We start from the raw sequence: 22,374 nt of genomic DNA on the forward strand, positions 1-22,374 counted from the left end.
CGACACCCACAATCCCATTCAGGGATGCAGGCAGGAGGTACCTTTATGGGCTGCTGCTCCACACCCTCCACTTCCTAGCCCTTGACCACCGTCCCGACACGCCATGGCGGTCGGTCTTTCCACCTGGGGGTGAGGGGGTCCCCAGTGGAAGTCCCTTTACGAGGGAGTCCTCCCCATGCACCTTGGGGATCTCGGCTGGAGGGTGCTGCATAGAGCGGTGCCCTGCAATAAGTTCTTTAGTTTGTACACGGATCTCCCAGCCGCGTGTCACTTCTGCTGGCTGGAGGAGACCGTGTACCATATGTACGTGGAGCGTGTGAGGTTGCAGCCCCTTTTCGCGTATTTGCGTGGGCTGCTTCTCGCCTTCTGGTTGCATTTCAGTCCCACCCTATTCATATATGGTCATCCAGTAAGGAGGGGGGCACAGAGGGATGAGGATGTCCTTGTCAACTTGCTCCTGGGGCTGGCGAAAATTGCCATCCGTGGCTCCTGGAAAAGGGTGGCAGGAGGTTCTCCCCGGGCGGACTGCCTGGCTATGTTTAGGGGGTATGTTCGTGCCCGGGTGAACATTGAAAAGGAATACGCACAGTCCATGGCGACCGTAGAGGTGTTCCGGGACCGTTGGGCTCCGCGGGGTGTAAATGCCATCATTGATGAGGATGGTAATATATTGGTTTAACATGTATTGGGTCTATTTGTAGTGTAGTAAATGTGTTAGTCACTGGTTTTGTACATATTGTATAGCACTGACATTTGTAATAAAGAATTTTGTTTTAAAAAAAAGGGTCAAACACAGAGTGAAGCTCCCTCTACACCATCCCATCACATACTCCCAGGGTCAGACACAGACTGAAGCTCCCTCTACACTGTCCCATCACACACTCCTAGGTCAGACACAGAGTGAAGCTCCTTCTCGAGTCTACAGCATCCCATCACACACTCCCGGGGTCAGACAAAGGGAGCAGTCTGAATGCTGGGCATGTCCTGACAGGGCAACACTCCCTCAGTGCTGGGCGGCCACCTCAGCCTAAACTGAGACTTAACCCATGCCGTTCCAACGTGGTGAACCAGCTGTCCTTGATGGCAGGTGCTTTTGTATCTTCTGAGGGGGGGGGGGTGGAGTGGGAGAGAATGTCCGAACAGCATAGGGTCTTTCCCATCCTTCTTGGCCCCTGAAGATTTTGGATCATTGCAGGAGTTTTGGTGAAGGTGCTCCCAGTGTACGGGCAAGGAGTCCCGGTATTCAGATGAAGGTGCGGTGACACGTTTCCAACTTGGAATCTAGTTCACTGGAAGGGGAATGTCCTGAAAGCACATACCATCAGGCTCAAGGGCAGGTTCTACCCTGCTGTTATTCACGAGAATGAGAATGATTCCAGGCATGAAAGGGTTACCATTTGAGGAACGTCTGGCAGCTCTTGGGCTGTATTCCCTGGAGTTCAGGAGAATGGGGGGGGGGGGGATCTCATAGAAACATTCCGAATGTTAAAAGGCCTGAACAGATTAGATATGGCAAAGTTATTTCCCATGGTAGGGGAGTCTAGGACAAGAGGGCACGACTTCAGGATTGAAAGATGTCCAGTTAGAACAGAGATGTTTAAACCCGTATCAGAAGGGTTTAATAGCAACTATTTATGATATGATTATGAAAATACAGCCAGGTATATCTGATAAAATTAAGAAATTAAGAATGAATGGGAAAAGGAACTTCAACTTTTCTTACCTATAGCGAAGTGGGAGAAAATTTTCCTCTTAACTCTTTTAACTCTTCCTCTATTTGTGATATAATTTAAGGTAGTGCATAGGGCCCACGTGTCTAAAGATAAACTAGCTCGTTTTACTCTCATACAAGTCCTCTCTGTGACAGATGTCATTCCGAGGTAGTTTCTTTGACTCGTATGTTCTGGTCTTGCCGTCTTTTGGAAAAATATTGGAAAGACATTTTTGTTACTATTTCAACTGTTTTGCGTATTGGTTTAAAACCTCACCCTATTACTGCAATTTTTGGTTTACCAATGATGGAACACAGTTATTTAACCTCTTCAGCTCGTCGGATGATTGCATTTGTTACATTAATGGCTAGAAGTTCCATTTTATTGAATTGGAAAGAGATTAATCCCCCTACTACATTTCAATGGTTTTCCCAAACTATATCTTGTTTAAATTTAGAAAAAATCAGAAGTGTCACTTTTGATCCTTTGGTTAAATTTGAAGAGGCTTGGGGGCCATTTATTCAACACTTTCATATGATGTAACTTGACCTTTTCCGAATCCTTTTTATTAACCTGAAATATATGGACAGAGGAGCGGAGTTAACGACATTAATGATTGTATCCAATGTAATATAATAGCCCAGCTTTGTTTAGTTTAGTTTTGTTTAGTTCTGTTTAGTTCTTTTTTTCTAATTTGGGATTTTTTTTCCTGACATTTTTCATTTTTCCTTTTATCATGTTTAATTACATTAAGAGTTTGGGAGGTTAGGTATACTTGTGTTATCTGTAGTTTATATTTGCATATGCTAATTACCAATAATGTAATCCCAATCTCTTTGTACCAACATTGTTGTTATGTCTGTGAATTTGAAAATTAATAAAAAGATGGAAAAAGAAAGAAAGAACAGAGATGTGGCAAAATTATTTTACTCAGAGGGTGGTAAATCTGTGGAATTTGTTGCCACAAGTGGCTGTGGAGGCCACGTTATTGGGTGTATTTAAGGCAGAGATAGATAGGTTTTTGATTAGCCAGGGCATCAAAGGGTATGGGGTGAAAGCAGGGGAGTGGGGATGACTGGTAGAATTGGATCAGCACATGATTAAATGGACTCGATGGGCCAAATGGCCTACTTCTGCTCCTATATCTTATGGTCTTATAGTCTTATGGTTATAAGGCTATTGAAGGGTTCCCTAATATAATAGGATGGATTCTTGACTACACAATCTACCCTCGAAGGGTCAAGCTCATTGTTTACCTGCACTGCACTTCCTCTGCAGCTGTTACACTTTAATCTGCATCCTTATTGTTTTACTTTGTTCTAGCTCAATGCACCGTCTGATCTGTACGAACAGTGTACGAGACAAGCTTTTCACTGTATCTCAGTAAATGTGAAAATAAGAAATCAATTACCATTTTCACCAATTTCCAACAAAAAATAAAGGGAGTCTGTTTGGTCTGTCATGGTCAGCTCTGGCCAACAATAGTGTCGTTCAGTATGGAAACAGGTTCTCCCGCCCAACTGGTCCACGCTGACCAAGGTGCCAATCTAAGCTGCTCTCATTTGCCCACATTTGACATATATCCTGCTAAACCTTTCCTATCTATTAGGAACAACAATTCTGCAGATTTAAGATACAGGATTGTTTAAATAGTCAATGTTTCGGGCTGACGAGACCCTTCGTCCTGATGAAGGGTCTCGGCCTGAAATGTTAACTGTTTACTCTTTTCCACAGACACAGCTTGACCTGCTGAGTTCCTCCAGCTTTTTGTGTGTTCAGCATCTGCAGCTTTCCAGCATCTGCAGATTTTCTTGTGTTTGTACAAGTTTGTTTAATGTCATTTCCAGTACACAAGTATAAGAATTATTGTTATCTGATGCAGCACAAAAAAACACACACAAATAAGGAACACAATAATAATAAAAATCGCAATAAATATTAATTCATAAGATAGCTTATATACTGTACATGAATTGATTGCCTGTCCACAAAGTGACGCTATGCACAGAGTGTCTGTACATAGAGTGACTGACAGGAAATGATAAAGTAGCGGTTGTGTGGGTGGAGGTGTTGATCAGCCTTGCTGCTTAGGGCGAGTAACTGTTTTTGAGTCTGGTGGTCCTGGTGTGGATGCTATGTAGCCTCCTCCCTGATGGGAGTGGGGCAAACAGTCCGTGAGCAGGGTGGGTGGGTCATGATATTGCTGGCATTTGTCCGGCACCTTTCTGTACGTATGTCCTTGCTGACGGGTAGGTTGGTGCCAGTGGCTCATCTGGCAGTTTTGACTACCTGTTGTACAGCCTGCCTGTCCACCGTTGGGCAGCATGCTCAGTCTTGAGCAACACGCAGCAGACCAGGCAGCATATCTGGACGGGAATAAACAGTCAACATTTGGGGACAAGACCCTTCACCAGGACTGGAAAGGAAGGGGGCAGAAGCCAGAAAATGAAGGTAGGGGGAGGGGAAGGAATACAAGCTGGCAGGTGTTAAGTCTGAGGAGGAGCGGGGATGAAGCAAGAAGCCAGGAGTTTGTCCCACTCCCATCAGGTAAGGGACTTCGCAGCATCCACGCCAGGACCACCAGACTCAAAAACAGTTACTTTCACCAAGCAGCAAGGCTGATCAACACTTCCACCCACTAACTCACCCTCCACACCCCACAGCACCACTACTTTATCATTTCCTGTTAGTCAGCTTAGGTACAGACACTCCTGTCACTTAATGAACATACAGTCAATCCACCTCCAGTACCTTGAAAAAGTATTCAGCCTCCAACCCTTTGTTGACACAAGTAGATTTTACAACTCGGGCTTTTGATCAATTTAACTAAGAATTTTTATTTGTGAATCATATGCTCCTTTTTCACAGTAGTGCTCAAAAAAGAGGGAAAATTGTAAAGCATGAAAAAGTAAAAATTCAAAAACTGAAATGTCAGCAGTTTAAAGGCTTGCTCAGCACTTAGTTGAGTCACCTCTTGCAGCTATTACAGCCAGTAGTCTTTTTGGATAAGTCTCTATTAGTTTTGTACAACGTATCAACTGTGCCAGGTTAGCTGGGTAGCGGCAATGGACAGCAATCCTGAGGTCTTGCCGGAGATGTTCAATCAGGTACTGAGCTCTGAGGTACATTCAGCGCCTTTGAGATGGTCCTGTACCCTTCCCCAGATTTGTGCTTCTCTATTATCATTTCCCTGACTTGTCTTGAATGCACTTTTGTCTTCATTTTGGTTTTGTCTGCTGAAAATCTACCATAATGTTAGACCTTACAGAGAAAGGGGGTATTTATTTTTATGATTTAATGAAAACAGGTGATCCTTCGGTTCTCTACGTCAACAAACTGGGTGAGTTGGTAAGGTAATACAGTACTTGAGAAAAGTCAGTGCAGTAATTACAAAGGGGATGAGTACTTCTCTTGCCTCACAATTCTGGTTTATAATTTTTTTGTAAATTGCTAACAGGTTTGAGATTTTTCTTTTGATTCGACATGTTTTATAAATTAGCTCAAAAATTGTACTGCAATAAATTTTAATGAGCCAGTAAGATCTGAAAGTAGCTGTGGGGGCTGAATGCTTTTTGCAAGGCACTGTATACAAGCTATCTGAAGCAGTTATATTTATTGCAACACACACAGAATGCTGGAGGATATGTTGCGTTTCCAGCATCTGCAGATTTTCTCGTTTTACATTTATTGTTTTTTTTATTATTGTGTTCTTTATCTTATTGTGCTTTTTTGTGCTGCAGCAGATCCGGAGTAACGATTATTTTGCTCTCCTTTACCCTTGTTTACTGGAAATGACATTAAACAATTGAGAATCATTGGTGACCTGGAGGGGAAAACTTTAAGAGCAAAAACCGCTCCACACTGCCACCAGGTGGACAGAGGTTGCTGCTACATATCAGTTCAGTTTTGAGGGTTCCCACAGTTACATCGCACAGAAGCAGGTCCTCTGCATCCCCAAGTCCCCTCTGACCTTTCACACATCTCCACTAATCCCATTTCCCTGTATTCCTTCATACCTCTCTTATTTAGGTGCACTCACCACAACTCTGACCTAGAGACTCATTTTTAAGGATTGGTACATGCATGGGACAGTTATGGTTCGGGGTAGGTCGATGGGACAAGGCAGAATAACAGTTCACTTGGACGAAATAGGCAGAAGGGCCTGTTTCTGTGCTGTAGTGCTCTATGACACAATGACTTACAACTCACGTTCTCAAAATCATACTTATTTACTCAGTTTGTCTTTTTTGCAGATTAGTTGTTTGTCAGTCTTCGTTTATATATAATTTTCAGAACTTCTATTGCATTTCTTTTTTTCCCTGTAAATGCCTGCAAGAAAATGACTCTCAGGGTGGTATATGGTAACATTTGGTAGCATTTGATAATAAATTAACTTTCAGCTTAAATGTAGTGATTATATCTGACTCCATCAACTCTTCTGGCAGCAAGTACCAGATATCAAGAAAAGTTCACAGTTCAAAGTAAAATTTGTTACCAGAGTACGTACATGTCACCACATACAACCCTGAGATTCTTTTTCCTGCGGGCACAGTTAGCAAATCTATAGCACAGTAACTGTAAACAGGATCAATGAACAACAAACTGCGCAAATGCAACTATAAGTAAATAGCAATAAATAACGAGAGCATGAAATAACAAGATAAAGAGTCCTTGAAGTGAGATCATCGGTGGTGGGAACACCAGTAATAGAATGAGTGCAGCTATCCCCTTTTGTTCAAGAGCCTGATGGTTGAGGGGTAGAACCTGGTGGTGCAAATTCTGAGGCATCTGTACCTTCTATCTGATGGCAGCAACAAGAAAAGAGCATGGCCTGGGTGGTGAGGATCTTTGATGATGGACACTGATGTTCTATGGCAACGTTTCATATAGCTGTGCTCAATGGTTGGGAGGGATTTACCTGTGATGTACAGGGGTGAATCCACTACCTTTTGTAGGGTTTTCTGCTCAAAGATATTGGTGTTCCCATACCAGGCCGTAATGCAGTTAGTACGTACACTTTTCACCACACACCTATAGAAATTTGCCAAGGTTTCTGGTAACATGCTGAATCTCTGCATACTCCTGAGGAAGTACAAGATTTATACAATGGTCCTCTGAGATAGTGACATCCAGGAATTTAAAGTTACTGACCCTCTCCACCTCTGACCCTCTGATGATTACTGGCTCATGGACCTCTGGTTTCCCTCTCCTGAAGTCTACTATCAGTTCCTTGGTCTTGTTGACATTGAGTGAGAGGTTGTTGTTATTACACCACTAGCCAAGTTTTCAATCTCCCTCCTGTATGCTGATTCATCACCACCTTTGATACAGCCCACAACCATGGTGTCATCAGCAAACTTGTATATGGTGTTGGAGCTGTACAGTACTTAGCCATACAGTCATAAGTGTAAAGCAAGCAGAGCAGGGGGCTAAGTACACATCCCTGCGGTGCTCCTGTGCTGATGGAGATCGTGGAGGAGATGTTTTTTGTCAATCTGAACTGACTGGGGTCTACAAAGTGAGGAAATCCAGGATCTAATTGCATAAGGAGGTATTGAGGCCCAGGTCTTGGAGTTTACTGAATAGTTTTGAGAGGATGATGGTGTTAAATACTGAGCTGTAATCGATAAAGAGCATCCTGATGTATGCAGCTTTGCTGTCCATATGTTCCAGAACCCCTTGTATAAAAAAAAGTTTCCCTCAGATCCCCTTTAAAACTCCTTCCTCTCACCTTAAGACTATGCCTTGTATTCTGTAACACACATAAAATGCTGGTGGAATGCAGCAGGCCAGGCAGCATCTATTCTGTTTTACTTTTTACTACTTCAATGTTCTTATGTCAGGAATGATCTGTATAGGGTATGCAAAGCAAAGCTTTTCACTGTATCTGTGTATAGGTGATGATAATAAACTAACCAGCAATAAACCAATCTCATTATCACACGTTAACTTTGAAATTACCTGCCAGAGGTTGAGGTGTGTTGGGCCCAATGTTAGTGTCTTTCATCCGGTTTGGGTTTTTCGCGTTCTGGTCTTGCGAGTCCTCCGTGATTGGGCCATAGCGGTTGCCATGGTCACTGGGATAGTCCTGGTTGATGATCCCATCAAGTCCGGCTCTCCCCTGTAGTCTCCTCTCCTCATCGCCCCCCAGCTCCAACATGTTCCCGCCCTGTCAAACAAACAGGACCCATTAGCTGCTGAGGGAGCGCTGAGAAATTATAACATCCTATCCAGTCTGTACTAGACACCTAACCACATCCCATCTCGATAAGGTCATAACACATAAGGGCAGAATTAAGCCGTTCCATCACTGCTGATTTATTACCCCTCTTAACCCCATTCTCCTGTCTTCTCCCCATAACCTTTGACACCCTGACTAATCAAGAACCTATCAATCTCCACTTCAAATACACCCAATAACTGGGCCTCCACAGCCGTCTCTGGCAACAAATTCCAAAGAATCACCACCCCCTGGCTAAAGTAATTCTTCCTCATCTCTGTAAAAAGGGATGTCCTTGTATTCTGAGGCTGTGCCCTCTGGTCTGAGACTCCCCCACTGTAGGAATCATCCTCTCCACATCTACTTTAAGGAGTTCTTTTAATATTTGACAGATTTCTATGAGATTCTCCCCCCCCCATTCTTCTAAACACTAACAAGTACAGGCACAGAGCCATCAAATGCTCCTCATGCGTTAACCCTTTCAGTCCTAGGATAATTTTCATGAACCTCCTCTGAACCCTCTCCAATGACAACACATCGTTTCTTAAATCATGGACCCAAAACTGCTCACTGTATTTCATAATTACATACTTGCTTTTATATGCTAGTCCTTTTTGAAATGAATGCTAATATTGCATTTGCCTTCCTCACCACAGACTCAACCTGCAAGTTAACCTTAGATAATCCTGCACGAGGATTCCCAAGTCCCTTTGCACCTCTCATTTCTGATTTCCTCCCTGTTTAGAAAATAGTCTACAAATTTCTACTCATTGGTCACTTTATTAGGTGCCTTCTGTGCCGAATAAAGTGGCCACTGTATGTTTGTGGTCTTCTGCTGCTGTAGCCCATCCACTTCAAGGTTCAAGGTGCTGTGTATTCAGAGATGCTCTTCTGCACACCACTGTTGTAACACATGGTTATTTGAGTTACTGTTGCCTTCCTGTCAGCTTGAACCAGTCTGGCTATTCTCCTCTGACCCCTCTCATTAACAAGGCCTTTTTGCCCACAGAACTGCCATTCACTGGATTTTTTTTTGATTTTTGTTTTGCACCATTATCTGTAAATTCTGTTGTGCATGAAAATCCCAGGAGAACAGCAATTCCTGAGATACACAACCTCGTCTGGCACAAGCATGGTCAAAGTCACTTAGATCACACTTCTTCCCAATTCTGATGTTTGGTCTGAACAACAACTGAACCTCTTGACCATGTCTGCATGCTTTTATGGTTTGAGCTGCTGCCGCATGATTGGCTGATTAGATATTTGCATTAATGAGTAGGTGTACAGTTGTACCTGTTAACGTGGTCATGGAGTGTCATCCTTCTACCAAAGTGCAGGACCAAAAACTTTCCTACACTGTATTCCATCTGACACTTCTTTGCCTATTCTTCTAATCTGTCCAAGTCCTTTTGTAGATTTCCTGCTTCCTCAACACTACCAGCCCCTCCACCTAACTTCATATCATCAGCAAACTTCACTACAAAGCCATCAATTCTGTCATGCAGATCATTGACATATAACGTGAAAAGAAGTAGTCCCAACTATGACCCCTGTGGAATACCACTAGGTATCAGCAGCCAACCAGAAAAGGCCCCCTTCATCCCACTCTTTGCCTTCTGCCAGTCTGACAATCTTCCATCCTATCATTGTGTGTAACAGAGAGACAATGAGTACAACTACATGGTTCCCTGAGAGTGGCATCACAGGTAGACAGGATGGTGAAGGCAGTTTCTAGCATGTTGGCCTTCACTGAGTAGAGAAGTTGATGTAGTTTTACAGGACACTGGTGAGGTCGCACTGGGAGTATTGTGTTCAGTTTTGTTTGCCCTGCTGTAGGAAAGATGTCATTTAAACTGGAACGAGCACAGAACAGATTTACAAAGATGTTGCCATATCCCATGGGTCTAAATTAAAGAGAGGCTAGGACTTTATACCTTAGTGTGTAAGGGGCTGAGAGGCAACCTGTATAAAATCATAAGGGGCACAGATAGGGTGAATGCACAAAGTCCTTTCCCCTTGGTTGTAGAATCAAGAACTAGTGGACACAGGTTTAAGGTACGAGGGCACACATTTAATGGTGGTACAGTAGCGTAACACTCTATAGCACCAGCTGTAAGGACAGGGTTCAATTCCCACTCCTGTCTGTAAGGAGCTTGTATGTTCTTCCATGACCTTGTACATGTCCTCCAGGTGCTCTGGTTTCCTCCTACAATCCAAAGTTTATGGTTAAGTTTAGGGAGTTGTGGGCATATGAGTTGGTGCTGGAAGCATGGTGACAATTGCGGACTGCACCCAGCACATTTTGGACTGTGTTGGTCATTGGTGCAAATGACATAATTCACTGTACGTTTCAATGTACATATAACAAATGAAGCTAATCTTTATCTTTACAAACACAAGATATTCTGCAGATACTGAAGATCTAGAGGAACACGCACAAAAATGCTGGACAAACCCAGCAGGCCTGGCAGCATCCATAGAGAGGAATCTATGGAAAGTTGATGTTTCAGGCTGAGCCCCTTCAACAAGACAACAAAATACCTCATTTTGACCTTGCACCTTTTGAGTGTAACACTTTGCATTCTGTTATTGTTTTCCCTTGTACTACCTCAGTGTATGGATTGCGTGGAAAACAAATATTTTCACTGTACTTGGTACATGTGGCAATAAGAAACCAATTTACCATTCCCACAAAATGCTCACCGATGGAAAATTCTTCCAGCTTCATTACCTAAAGCCAAATCCAGAAATGCCACCCATGTAGTTGGGCTGGTAATATATAGGCGGAAAAGGATCTCCAGAATTTAATTTGCAAAGTTTCACTTCAGGAAATCAATCCTTCTCACAACTATTTCTTTAACTTATGCCCTCCACCCCTATCTATCTGTGTAACAGAGCTGAATGGCCTCAAGTTCATACTTTCCTTACCACATGGGAGGCGGTAATTCAGCCCATCGAGTCTGTGCAGATTCGCAGGGAAATTCCAATCCCCAGCTACTTCCTTGTGATCAACTTACTCTCACATGCCCGTCGGCCTGGGATGTGGGAGGAAACTGAAACATATAGGTGAAACCCACACAGTTACAGAGAGAACAAGCGGCACCAGAGATTGGGATCGAACCCTTAGCTATGAGGCACCAACTCTACCAGAGTCACCTCCTTCTCTTCCATTTCTCCGTCAAAGAAAATTAACCTGGTTGGACTAAGAGAGTCTCAGATTTATACTGCATAGGAACCGTCCCTTCATTCCAAATTGTCCATACTAACCAAGATGCTTCAATGACTATTGTCCATAGCACTCACATCTACTGTGATGAAATGCTTTGAGAGGCTGGTCATGGTTAGAATCAACTCCTGCCTCAGCCACTGCAATTTGCCTTCATCACAATAGGTCTACAGCAGATGCGATCTCAATGACTCTCCACGCACCCTTGGATCACCTGGACAATACAAATATCTATACCTGGATAATGTTTATAGTCTATAGCTTGCAATTTAATACTATCATTCCTGCAGTCCTGATCAAAAAGCTACAAAACCTGGGCCTCTATACCTCACAGTTAGGAAGTTGAGGGTACAGTTGCAGAGGAAGTTCACAATCTGTGCAGATTAGAAATAACATCTCCACCTTGCTGACAATTAACACTGGCTCTCTACAGGGACGTGTGCTCAGCCCACTGCTCTACTCTCTCTCCATCCATTACTGTGTGGCTAGGCATAGCTCAAACAGCACCTGATGATATAACCATTGTTGGTAGAATTTCAGATGGTGATGCTGGGCATACAGGACTGAGATACACCAGCTGGTCGAGTGGTGTTGCAGCAACAACCTGGCACTCAACATCCGTAAGACCAAAAAACTGTGGACTTCAGGAACGGTAAGACGAGGGAATACAAACCAATCCACATAGAGGGATCAGAAGTGGAGAGAGTGAGCAGTTTCAAGTTCCTGGGTGTCAAGATCTCTGAGGACCTAACCTGGATGAAACATATTGATGCAGCTATAAAGAAGGCAAAATAGTTACAGAAACTTGTAAAACTAGTCAACTCCATCATGGGTACCAGCCTCCGTAGTATCCAAAACATGTTCAAGGAGCGGTGCCTTAGGAATTCAGCGTCCATCATTAAGGACCCCCACCACCCAGGATGTGCCCTCCTCACACTGTTCCCATCGGAAAGGAGGTGCAGAGGCTTGAAGGCACGCACTCAGTGTTTCAGGAACAGCTTCTTCCCCTCTGCCATCCAATTTCATGGAACCCATGAACACTACCCCACTACTTTATTATTTGTTATTTTTGCATTATTTGTTTTAACTTAGCTATTTAATAGACAATATATATACTTAATCCCTTACTCACTCTTCCTTCAGTTAGTCCTGACGAAGGGTCTCGGCCTGAAACGTCAACTGCACCTCTTCCTAGAGACGCTGCCTGGCCTGCTGCGTTCACCAGCAACTTTGATGTGTGTTGCTTGAATTTCCAGCATCTGCAGAATTCCTGTTGTTTGTACTTAATGCAACTCTGTTTTTTCCTCTATATTTATTTGTCATGTATTTCATTGTACTGCTTCCGCTAAGTTAACAAATTTCACAACATACGTTGGTGATATTATGTCTGATTCTGATGCCCATCTGCCTGTATTCTGCCCATATCTTCCTAAAGCATACCCGGCTGGTGGTGTAGTGGCATCAGTGCCGGACTTTGGGACAAGAGTTCCCGAGTTCGAATCCAGCCAGCTCCCCTGCACGCTTTCCATCTGTGCTGGGTTACAAGCTGGTGATCTCTTTGGAAACTCACCCGGCAGACGGCAATGGCAAACCACTGCTGTAACTTGCCTCGTACGCGGTTCCCCACTACGTCAGAGAGACGTGGAGGGAAATCGTCCGCTAACCGGAGAAACTCCAGATGTGACGTACCTTTCCTTTCCTTCTTAAAGCTTTCCTTTGTATGTGTCTTTTAAATGCTGTTATTGTAATCAGCCAATTCCTCTGGCAGCCCATTTCATATACTGACCACTTTGGGTGAAAATGTTGCCCTTAGGTTCCTGTTAAAACTCTTCTCTTTCACCTTAAACCTATACCCTCTCATTCTTGACTCCCCAACCCTGGGAAAAAGACTATGTATTTTTCCTCTCTATACCCCTCATGAATTTATATATCTCTATAAGATCACCTCTCAGTAAACGCAAGCCTGCTTAACATCTCCCCATAACCCAGCCCCTCGAGTCCTGGCAATATCCTCAGAAATATTTTCTGCACTCTTTCCAACTTAATAGTATTGTTCATACAGCAGGTAACCAAGACTGAACACAATGCTCCAAGACATAAACACGAGAGTCTGCCGATGCTGGAGGAACTCAGCAGGTCAGGGTAAGTACACAGTCAACCTTTCAGGCTGTGACATTTCTGCTTATGTTTCTGTTGGGTCCATCCCCTTCCTTGGTGATGTTGGTCCCATCTCTGCATCCTTCCCTCAGTCCCCACTAGACCAGTTTAGTGACAGATGAGTCAAGCACTGATGTCAAAATGGCACAAAGACTTAACTTCCACATTTGATCCTCTCCGCACCTGTGCTACACTTGTACAGTCTGGATCCTAGACTCCATTACCCCTTCCCCACGCTCACTGACCCACCATGTCTCCCAACTAAGCACAGGTAGAATTTCAGGGCAATGGTTAGTGTAGTGCTATTACGTGCCAATGGCCAAGATTCCATTGCTGCCACTTTCCGTAAGGAGTCTGTACATTCTCCCTATGGCCACATGGGTTTCCTCTCTGGAGGGGAGTAAGTCATCGACATCTCAGACTGTGATCAGAACTCCAATTGCAGCCTCGCCAGTGTCTTGTACAACTGCCACATAACATCCCAACTCCTATATTCAGTGTAAAGCATGCCAAAACCTTCAGTGCCCTGTCTACCTGTGATGCCGTTGTCAGACAGCCACGTGCTTGTATCTATCTCCTAGGTCCCTCCACTCTACAATGCTCTTCAGCAACCTACTAAGGAAGTCCAACCCCCATTTGGCTTCCCAAAATGCATCACCTCACACTCATCCGATTTAAGCTCTATCTGCCATTCCTTGGCCTACTTACCCAAATGACCCAAGATTCAGCTGTAGTTCCCGACAGAAGGAAGAAAAACTTAACACAACAGTCTACAGGTGACCCTAGTATGTACCTTGCCGATGGAATAGGGCCCCATGACATCTCCACTGACGCCACGGCCCAGAGACAACTCAGGTCTGCTGCTGTGGAGAAGAAACTTCAGGTAACGATGAATCTCCTGGGCCGGCCACTGCTCCAGAGGAATGCTCACGGGATGTGGCCCTTTGTCTGTGGGCAGCCGGAATCTGAAAGGGAAAATGATGTGAGTTTGGGAATTCCAATTGAAGCACAGGATCAGGGGCTGCCATAGGCCGGGAAACCAGCAAGTCTTGGATCTCATCTGAATGGTAGTAGTGAGAAGAGAGCATGGTCTAGATGATGGGGCTCCTTGACGATCGATGCAACCTCCTCCTGGAAGCGCTGAACAAGTAAGTACCTCAGCGAGATAACTGTTACTAACTTAATAAAAAGGTTTTTGCTTTGTTTATCAGGGATACGCGTTCTTTCATTGCCCATGAGCTCAGAATTTAGGATTCAGAGGAACAGCTGCTGCACAGGTGTACAACGGGGAGCCTTCTGAAAGGTTGCATGGCCGTCTGAAATGGAGCTGCAATGCACAGGATTGCAAGAGGCCGCAGCAAGGTTGGAGACTCAGCCATCTCCATCGGGGGGCATTACCCTCCCCACCATTGAGGGCATCCTGAAGAGATGGTGACTCAAGGCAGCGACCATTATTAAGGTTGATCACCATCTGGGCCATGCCCTCTCCTTATGCTATCAGGGCGGTGATACAGGAGCCAGAAGACACACATTTGATCACTCAGAACAGCTTCTCCTCCAGCATCTGATTTCTGAGCGATTCATGAACCCATGAACACTACCTCATTATTCTTTTTTTTCTGCACTATTTATTTAATGTTGTCATTTATAGCAAATTTATGTCTTTGCACTTACTGCTGCCACAAAGTAACAAATTTCATATCAGAGTGAAAATAAATTAAATTCAGTCCCATCACACATTCCCAGGGTCAGACACAGAGAGAGGCTCCCTCTACACTGTCCCATCACACACTCCTGGAGTCAGATGCAGAGTGAAGCTCCCTCTACACTGTCTCATCACACACTCCCAGGGTCAGACGCAGAGTGAAGCTCCCTCTACACTGTCTCATCACACACTCCTGGAGTCAGACGCAGAGTGAAGCTCCCTCTACACTGTCCCATCACACACTCCTGGAGTCAGACGCAGAGTGAAGCTCCCTCTACACTATCCCATCATACATTCCTGGAGTCAGATGCGGAATGAAGCTCCATCCACACTGTCCCATCACACACTCCTGGAGTCAGACGCAGAGTGAAGCTCCATCCACACTGTCCCATCACACACTCCTGGAGTCAGATACGGAGTGAAGCTCCCTCTACACTGTCCCATCACACACTCCTGGAGTCAGATGCGGAGTGAAGCTCCCTCCACACTGTCCCATCACACATTCCCGGGGTCAGAGACAGAGTGAAGCTCCCTCTACACTGTCCCATCATAAACTCCCGGGGTCAGATACGGAGTGAAGCTCCTTCTGCACTTCAAGATCCTCCCTCAGATCTTCCAGTCAAGATAGTACCTGTGTACAACGCTCCTTTAGTCGACATCTACTGGATAGATCATGGACCATATATGTATTTCACCCCTTTTATGTCTTTATCGTTTGTTTTTCATCTGGAATGTGATTCTGGAACTGTTGGAGCCTGTGATTTGCTCTTTGGAGATTGTCTGGGTGCTCTAGCGCTCTGTAGTCTCCGAGAGGATTCCGGGAGGCAGAGGCAGTGTGCAGGAACGTCGTGAAGAAGGCCACTAGCCGATGTTCAGCTCCATTTCACCAGTTAAAGCTTCCATTGTTCGCCATTGAAAGAGATGAGGGAGATTGAAATGCCGGCTGCCTGCCTTTTCATCGCTGGTGAGATTGCTCTGCTACGGACAGAGAGAATGTTGTCCAGGTTTTCTGCACTTTGGATGTGGACCTGCACTGTGGACTTACTTTTCAGTCTTATGGTTTTTTTGAATTCTGTGCTTTTCACCCGATCTTCCTTCGTTTCTTTTTTTTTGTGTGTGTGTGGGGGAGGGGGATTTGGGGGTTGATAATTGTGCTGCCTTTCTATTCTTTCTTGGTTTCAGGGCTATCTGGAGAAGAAGAATTTTGGAGTTGTATACTTCAATAATAAAGGAACCTTTGAACACCGTCCCATCACACACTCCAGGGGTCAGATGCAGAGTAAAGCGCCCTCTACACTGTCCCATGACATACTCTTTAGGGTTAGACACAGTGAAGCTTCCTCAACACAGTACTATCACACACGCCCAGGGTCAGACACAGAGTGAAGCTCCCTCTACGCCGTCCGATCGCTCACTCCCACAGTCAGACACCGGAATGGTGCTTTGTCTATAAAGCCCCACAGGACTTTCGGAAAAGCACATTTTTTTCCACGATATGCTCACTCTGACGGCACTGGCGAGGAGAACTGGTTACTCTCCTGGCTGAGACCGGAAACTCCACTGAGGTGTATCTTGGCTTTGTGCCGATCAGAGGGTGTGCTATTGTCCACTGTACAGACAAAATGATTCGGGCTGCGATCTGCCCGTGGAAACATCCCTGCAGTGAAAGGTAACAAGTGCTCCTGTGCCCCAGAACAGCCCCTGCACCTTCCCCTTCCCTGTTACCAAACAGCCAGTGGTTACCTCTCATCTCCCATCGCAGTGGACAGTCGGAGCTGCTGGGGGTGGAGCTTTGGGACCTTTTCCATCTCCATGGCAATCACATACTGGGTGATGTCATCTTGCCATGACAACCCTGGAAAGAAATAGCAGGCAGGATGAGAGATTTGGAAAAGCAGAGCTGAGTAATGGCAAGGAGGCAGAACAACATTAACAACACAAACCATCAATAGCAGCAACACAATAAATCCAGGCATTTTTGTTCTATTTGTGTTCTCCCTTGTATAGTTTTGTTTATGTTTTTCTTGTCCTAATGCTGCGTGCCTGTGATGTTGCTGCAAGTAAGTTTTTCATTGCACATACTGACGCAGTCTGCCACCACTTTACACTTTACAAATATTGAACAGAGTTATTTTCTGTTCGACCAACACAGCACAACAAATTTCTAATATGTAATGCCCTGGTTCATATTTTTTCATTGTTATGCTCTATGTATTTCATTTTGTGCTGTTCTGTGCGAGCTGCTTGTTTTCAGCTTATGCTCGGGTTATTGTTGAAGATAAGAGATGAGGGGAAATGTGTGCCATCCAATTAGGAAGGTCGAATTGAAGGGGAGTTTTTTTTTGGTGAGGGACACTAAGGCTGGGCTTGGGGCTTTTGTTCGGGAGAAGATGAAGAGAGAGAGTAGCATACGATCCGGTGCGAGACCCGTTTGTTCGAGATGGATTGCGAATGACATTCGGAAGGTGGTGTGAGCTTTCACACTGACCGAGGGCCCAGCGCATGAGTGACAGAGAAGTTCAAGATGAGCTCCAGCTTGTGCACATTTGACTGTTTAATCAGAATGGGCCCTTTTCTTTTTGTTATTCTTTACTAACCCTTCAGTTAAGATTTGTAAATATAATTCCTTTAATCATATGCAGTGCACTCTCTGTTATTTTGTGGCACTAATTTGTAACAGGGTAACAAATTACACAGCATCCACACAAACCGGGGTTTGGGGTGAGATCAAGTGCACCTCAATCTCACAAGGTTGGTGGGGAGGTTGTCTTCCCTACACTTAGGCAGCCAAAGAAACCAGGGCGTTTCACGTATATGGTGGATCAAGCTGATCCTTGATCCCTTTTACTGTGACCTCTGTGCAGTGGCCATGTGCTTGTGCAGCCTGCCATCAGTGCAGGACTTGTACGTGCCCAGAACAAAATCATTGCAAACACTACCTACCCTGCAAACTGCCTCTTCCAAAAACTCCCTTCTGAAAAGCACTCCAGGTCAATTAAAACTCAAACTTCATGCCATCTTAAACTTTCTTTCCCCCAGTCTGACCAGCCAGTCTAGTTAGTTATCCCCACCCCCCTCTATCACCACAGTCAGTGCACTGTAAACAATTCAAATTACTTTTTATAATGCTGTTTACATTGTAATTACCTGCTGGTATTTATGTTCATTTTATTCCATGTCCACACTTCAATCTTTAACTTACCTTTAAATAATTCTGCGCAGTGGGAGAGGGAGGGAGGGATGATCTCACGGTATTCTGTACATTGAGAGTGAACACACTTGTATTTCATACAATGGCAGGAACAGGAATGGACAGGATCCCGTGGAGTTCTGTGTATTGGATATGGATGCAGAGGGAAGGGATGTCCTGAAATTCCACACAATGGGAATGGACTGGGCCCACTGGAATTCTTTGCAATGAGAGTGAGTGGGAAAGGGTTGGATCTCTTGGACTTCTGTGCAATAGGAGTGATGGGAAAGGAATGAATCCACTGGAATTGTGTATATTGGGATTGATTGTGATGGGATTCTATACAAGGGGAGTGACTGGATCATTGGGATTTTGCACAACGGGAGTGAATGGGAAGGATCTGGATTTCCAAGGATTCTGTACAATTGTGGAATTGCCAATGGGAAGGGACTCGATCTCTTGGGATTCTGTAAAACAGGAGCTATTGGGAAGGGTCTGGATTTCCTGGGATTCCATGCAATGGGAATGGTCAAAAGGGGCTGGATCTGCTGAGATTCCATACAATGGTTCGGATCTCCAGGGACTCTTAAAAAGTATTGAAAAGGGGCTTGATTTGCTGGGATTCCATAAAACGGGAATTATCAGAAGGGGCTGGATCTCCTGTACAAGTGCAAAGAATGGGAATAGGCTGGATTTCCCAGGATTAATAGGGAAAGGGCTGGATCTCATGAGATTCCACACAATAGGAATGATTGGAAAGGGGCTGGATTACCTGGGATTGTGTACAAGCAGAGAGAATGGGAATGGGATCAATTTCCCAGGGTTCTGTAGAACAGTAGATATGGGAAAAGAACTGGATCTGCAGGGATTCCATACAATGGGAGAAAATGATCCACCTGGATTTTGTACAAGTGGAATGATTGGGAAGGGGTTGGATCTCTTGGAATTCCATACAACAGGAATGACTTGGGAGTGGTTAGATCTGCTGGGATTCTTTACAAGGGGAGAAAATGGGAAGGGTCTGGACCTCTTGGGATACTGTACAGTGGGACTGACTCAGAAGAGTCTGAATTTCCTGGGATTCTGTGCAAGGAGAGTGATTGGGAAGGAGCAGGGTCCTCAGGAGGAAGTGGTGTGACTAGATATGATGGGAGCCAAGGTCTCCCTGCCCATTCCCTCCTACCTTGTAGCAGCAGCTGCCTCAACACCTCCCTAAGTCGGCCCAGGACCGGAGGGGACACATCATACTGGGTCCTGATTGGCAGCAAGGCGTCCTGACAGTGCCCGAAGAGTCCATCTAGACAAAGAAAGAAACTCTCTTTAGTTTTAAGTTGGGTCATTGTCTTAGTCACCATATCAAAAACTCACATCCAGACTAGAAAGTTGTTCACCAAGCATGCAGGTAAAGGGAAAGAAAGGCTTGAATTTATGTAGCGCCGCTCCCATGTGACTTAGTGTCAATAAGATAATCCCGAGAAATCTTGTTGTAAAACGTGGGAAATAATGGCAGATCATGCTCCCACAAACCATGATGAAGTGGAATCACAAGAGAATTACATCATTTGAAGGGACAGCCCAATTCCTTCCACAGCTATTTCCCTACAAACATCGCTCTAGAACACCTCCTGGACAGTTCTTGCTAAATCAGCTCAACCCATCATGGGCACATCCCTCCCCACCATCAGTGACATCTACATGAGGCACTGCCTCAAGAGGGCAACATCTATCGTCAAAGATCCTCGCCATCCAGACCATGCCACCTTCTCACAGCAACCATCAGGCAGGAGGTGCAGAAGCCTGAAGTCCCACACCACCAGGTTCAGGAACAGCTACTTCCCTTCAACCACTCAGTTCTCGAACAATCTAACACAACTCTAATCACTACAGCTTGCACTTCAGTGGACACTTTCTTTTGTGTTAATGGTGTTCTTTGTTGTCAAAACTATATATTATTTGTACTTAATATATCTTCTTGTGAACATTGTATTTCTAATGCTATGTGCCTGTGATGTTGCAGCAAGCAAGTTTTTCACTGCACTTGTGCATACATGTAGCTATGGATACCAAAGAGATGTCCTTGTATTCTGAGGCTGTACCAGAGGGCACAGCCTCAGATCAGAAGGATCTCTGTTTAGAACAGACATGAGGAATTTCTTTAGCCAGAGGGTGGTGAATCCATGGAATTCGTTGCCACAGACAGCAGTGGAAGCGAAATTTTTAAAGTGGAGGTTGATAGGTCATTGATTAGTAAGGGCTTCAAAGGATACAGGGAAAAGGCAGGAAAATGGGGTTGAGAGGGATAATTGATCACCAATGATAGATGGAAGAACAGACTTGATAGGCCAAATGGCCGAAATCTGCTTCTATACTTTATGTTCCTGTATGAAGAATTTCAGGATGTATATTGTATACATTTCTCTGACATTAAATGGAACTATTGACAATAAAGTCAACTTTGATTTTTGTCACATTCCCAGGCAGAGTACGTCATATCAGGGTAGATAATTATCTCTGTCCTACATGTCCTCTTCCAGATCTATGGTGACTTTCTGCATCTGGGCAACTTCCCTCCCATCAACGGAAAAATTATCTCCAGATAGTCCCCACAATGCCTTCCTTCTCTATCCTTCTCCTTGGAATCAGCTACAGATCTTTCCCTCAGCTGTGGGATGGCTTTCCGTCTGTCAGTCAGGATGTTTAGCTGAACAGTGGGGCCACCAATTAAAATTGGCATGGTCGTCACATTTCAAATTCAGTTACAATATAACACACAGTGGTACAGTTCCGGAGACCTCACAACGGTTCAGCTTTATGATGTTATGTTGAAGTTGTATAAGAAGCTGGTGAGGCCAAATTTGGAGTATTGTGTACAGTTCTGGTCACCTACATACAGGCAAGATATCAAACGATTGAAAGAATACTGACAAAATTTACAAGGATGCCGTCAGGACTTGAGGACATGAGTTGCTGGTTGGTGGAGAAACTGAAGGAGCTGGACTTGGTGCAGATCGTGCTGCTGTCTGCATCAGAGAGGCGCTGGTGCATGAAGGGGGTGTGCAGCCTAACAGCAAGCGATTGGCTTAGTCGCTTTTCTCGTGATTGCAAGAAACAGTTGGACATTGGTAATGTGGAATGCTACAAGTCCAATTCACTGTTTTATTGGTGAATGGCCTCGGTCGCAGTGAGGACTAGCACTCAGCCCAAGGTGTTGCCTGGTTGCAGCCACCCAGCAGAGAGGCAGAGGCTGTGCGCTCCAGAGTACAGGAGGCGGTGTGGTGCAGCGTCAGTGCTGGGGACAGTGCTGCCCTCCAGTGTTCACTCAGAAGAAAAGATGTCTGGCATTTGACTGCAGACTGCTGCAACGTTCATGGACTCAGGGACTTGCACGATGCTCTCTTATTTGTGCTATGTGTGCCTCGTGCTGTGAATGACTGTTGGTACTGTGTTTTCCAGCTTGGCCTCAGAGTAACACTTTCTTGTTTGGCTGGGCTGTGCTGTGAAGTTCCATGTTCTAAAATCTTGGGAAACACACGCAATACTGGAGGAACTCAGCAGGTCAGGTGGCATCTATGGAAGGGAATAAATTGTCAATGTTTTGAGCCCAAGGCCATCATTAAAAACTTGGTTGTTTTTTTTTTCTCTCTGGAGCATCAGAAGCTGAGGGGAGACTTGAGAAAAGATTATAAAATTCTGAGAGGCATACTGTAGTTAGAGTAGACAATCAGAATCTTTTTCTATTACAATCAAAAAAATAGAGGAATTCATTTAAAGTCAGGAGGTGCCTGTAAGTTTAAGGAAAGTGTGTGGGACAAGTTTTTTTTGTACACAGAGAGAGTGGTGACTGCACAGAATGGGCTTTCAGAGATGGTGGTGAAAGCAAACATGATAGAGCTGTTTAAGAAGCCGTTAAAGCAGTGAATATGTAGGGAATTGAAAGATATGGATCATGTGCAGGCAGAAGAGATTTAGTTTAATTCAACCTAGTGTTTGGTGCATCTGGTCCAGAATGTGTAAACAGGTAAATCTCCCTCCTGAGGCATCTGTGAACAAGGAGAATTTACAGAGTCATAATGCACAGACCCAATGCATGGCACCAGTGCACAGGATTGGGGAAAGCTGTAGAGAGTTGTAAACACAGCTCCATCACGACCACTAGTCTCCCCA

At 44.7% G+C, this 22,374-nt stretch overlaps 1 protein-coding gene across 2 annotated transcripts in view; it reads right to left on the minus strand.

Moving 5' to 3' along the window:
• The window catches only part of ptprna (protein tyrosine phosphatase receptor type Na), a 271,076-nt gene that overhangs the window by 171,103 nt on the left and 77,599 nt on the right, over positions 1–22,374 (minus strand). For both annotated transcript variants that reach the window (XM_072260998.1, XM_072260997.1), the window contains exons 3-6: positions 19,394–19,507; positions 16,764–16,875; positions 14,109–14,280; positions 7,674–7,881 (exon numbers count right to left, since the gene is read on the minus strand). In XM_072260998.1, the coding sequence (XP_072117099.1) occupies positions 7,674–7,881; positions 14,109–14,280; positions 16,764–16,875; positions 19,394–19,507 (606 nt within the window). The remainder of the gene's footprint in view (positions 1–7,673; positions 7,882–14,108; positions 14,281–16,763; positions 16,876–19,393; positions 19,508–22,374) is intronic.

The sequence above is a fragment of the Mobula birostris genome, chromosome 6, assembly GCF_030028105.1.
Source record: "Mobula birostris isolate sMobBir1 chromosome 6, sMobBir1.hap1, whole genome shotgun sequence".
Lineage (NCBI taxonomy): Eukaryota > Metazoa > Chordata > Chondrichthyes > Myliobatiformes > Myliobatidae > Mobula > Mobula birostris.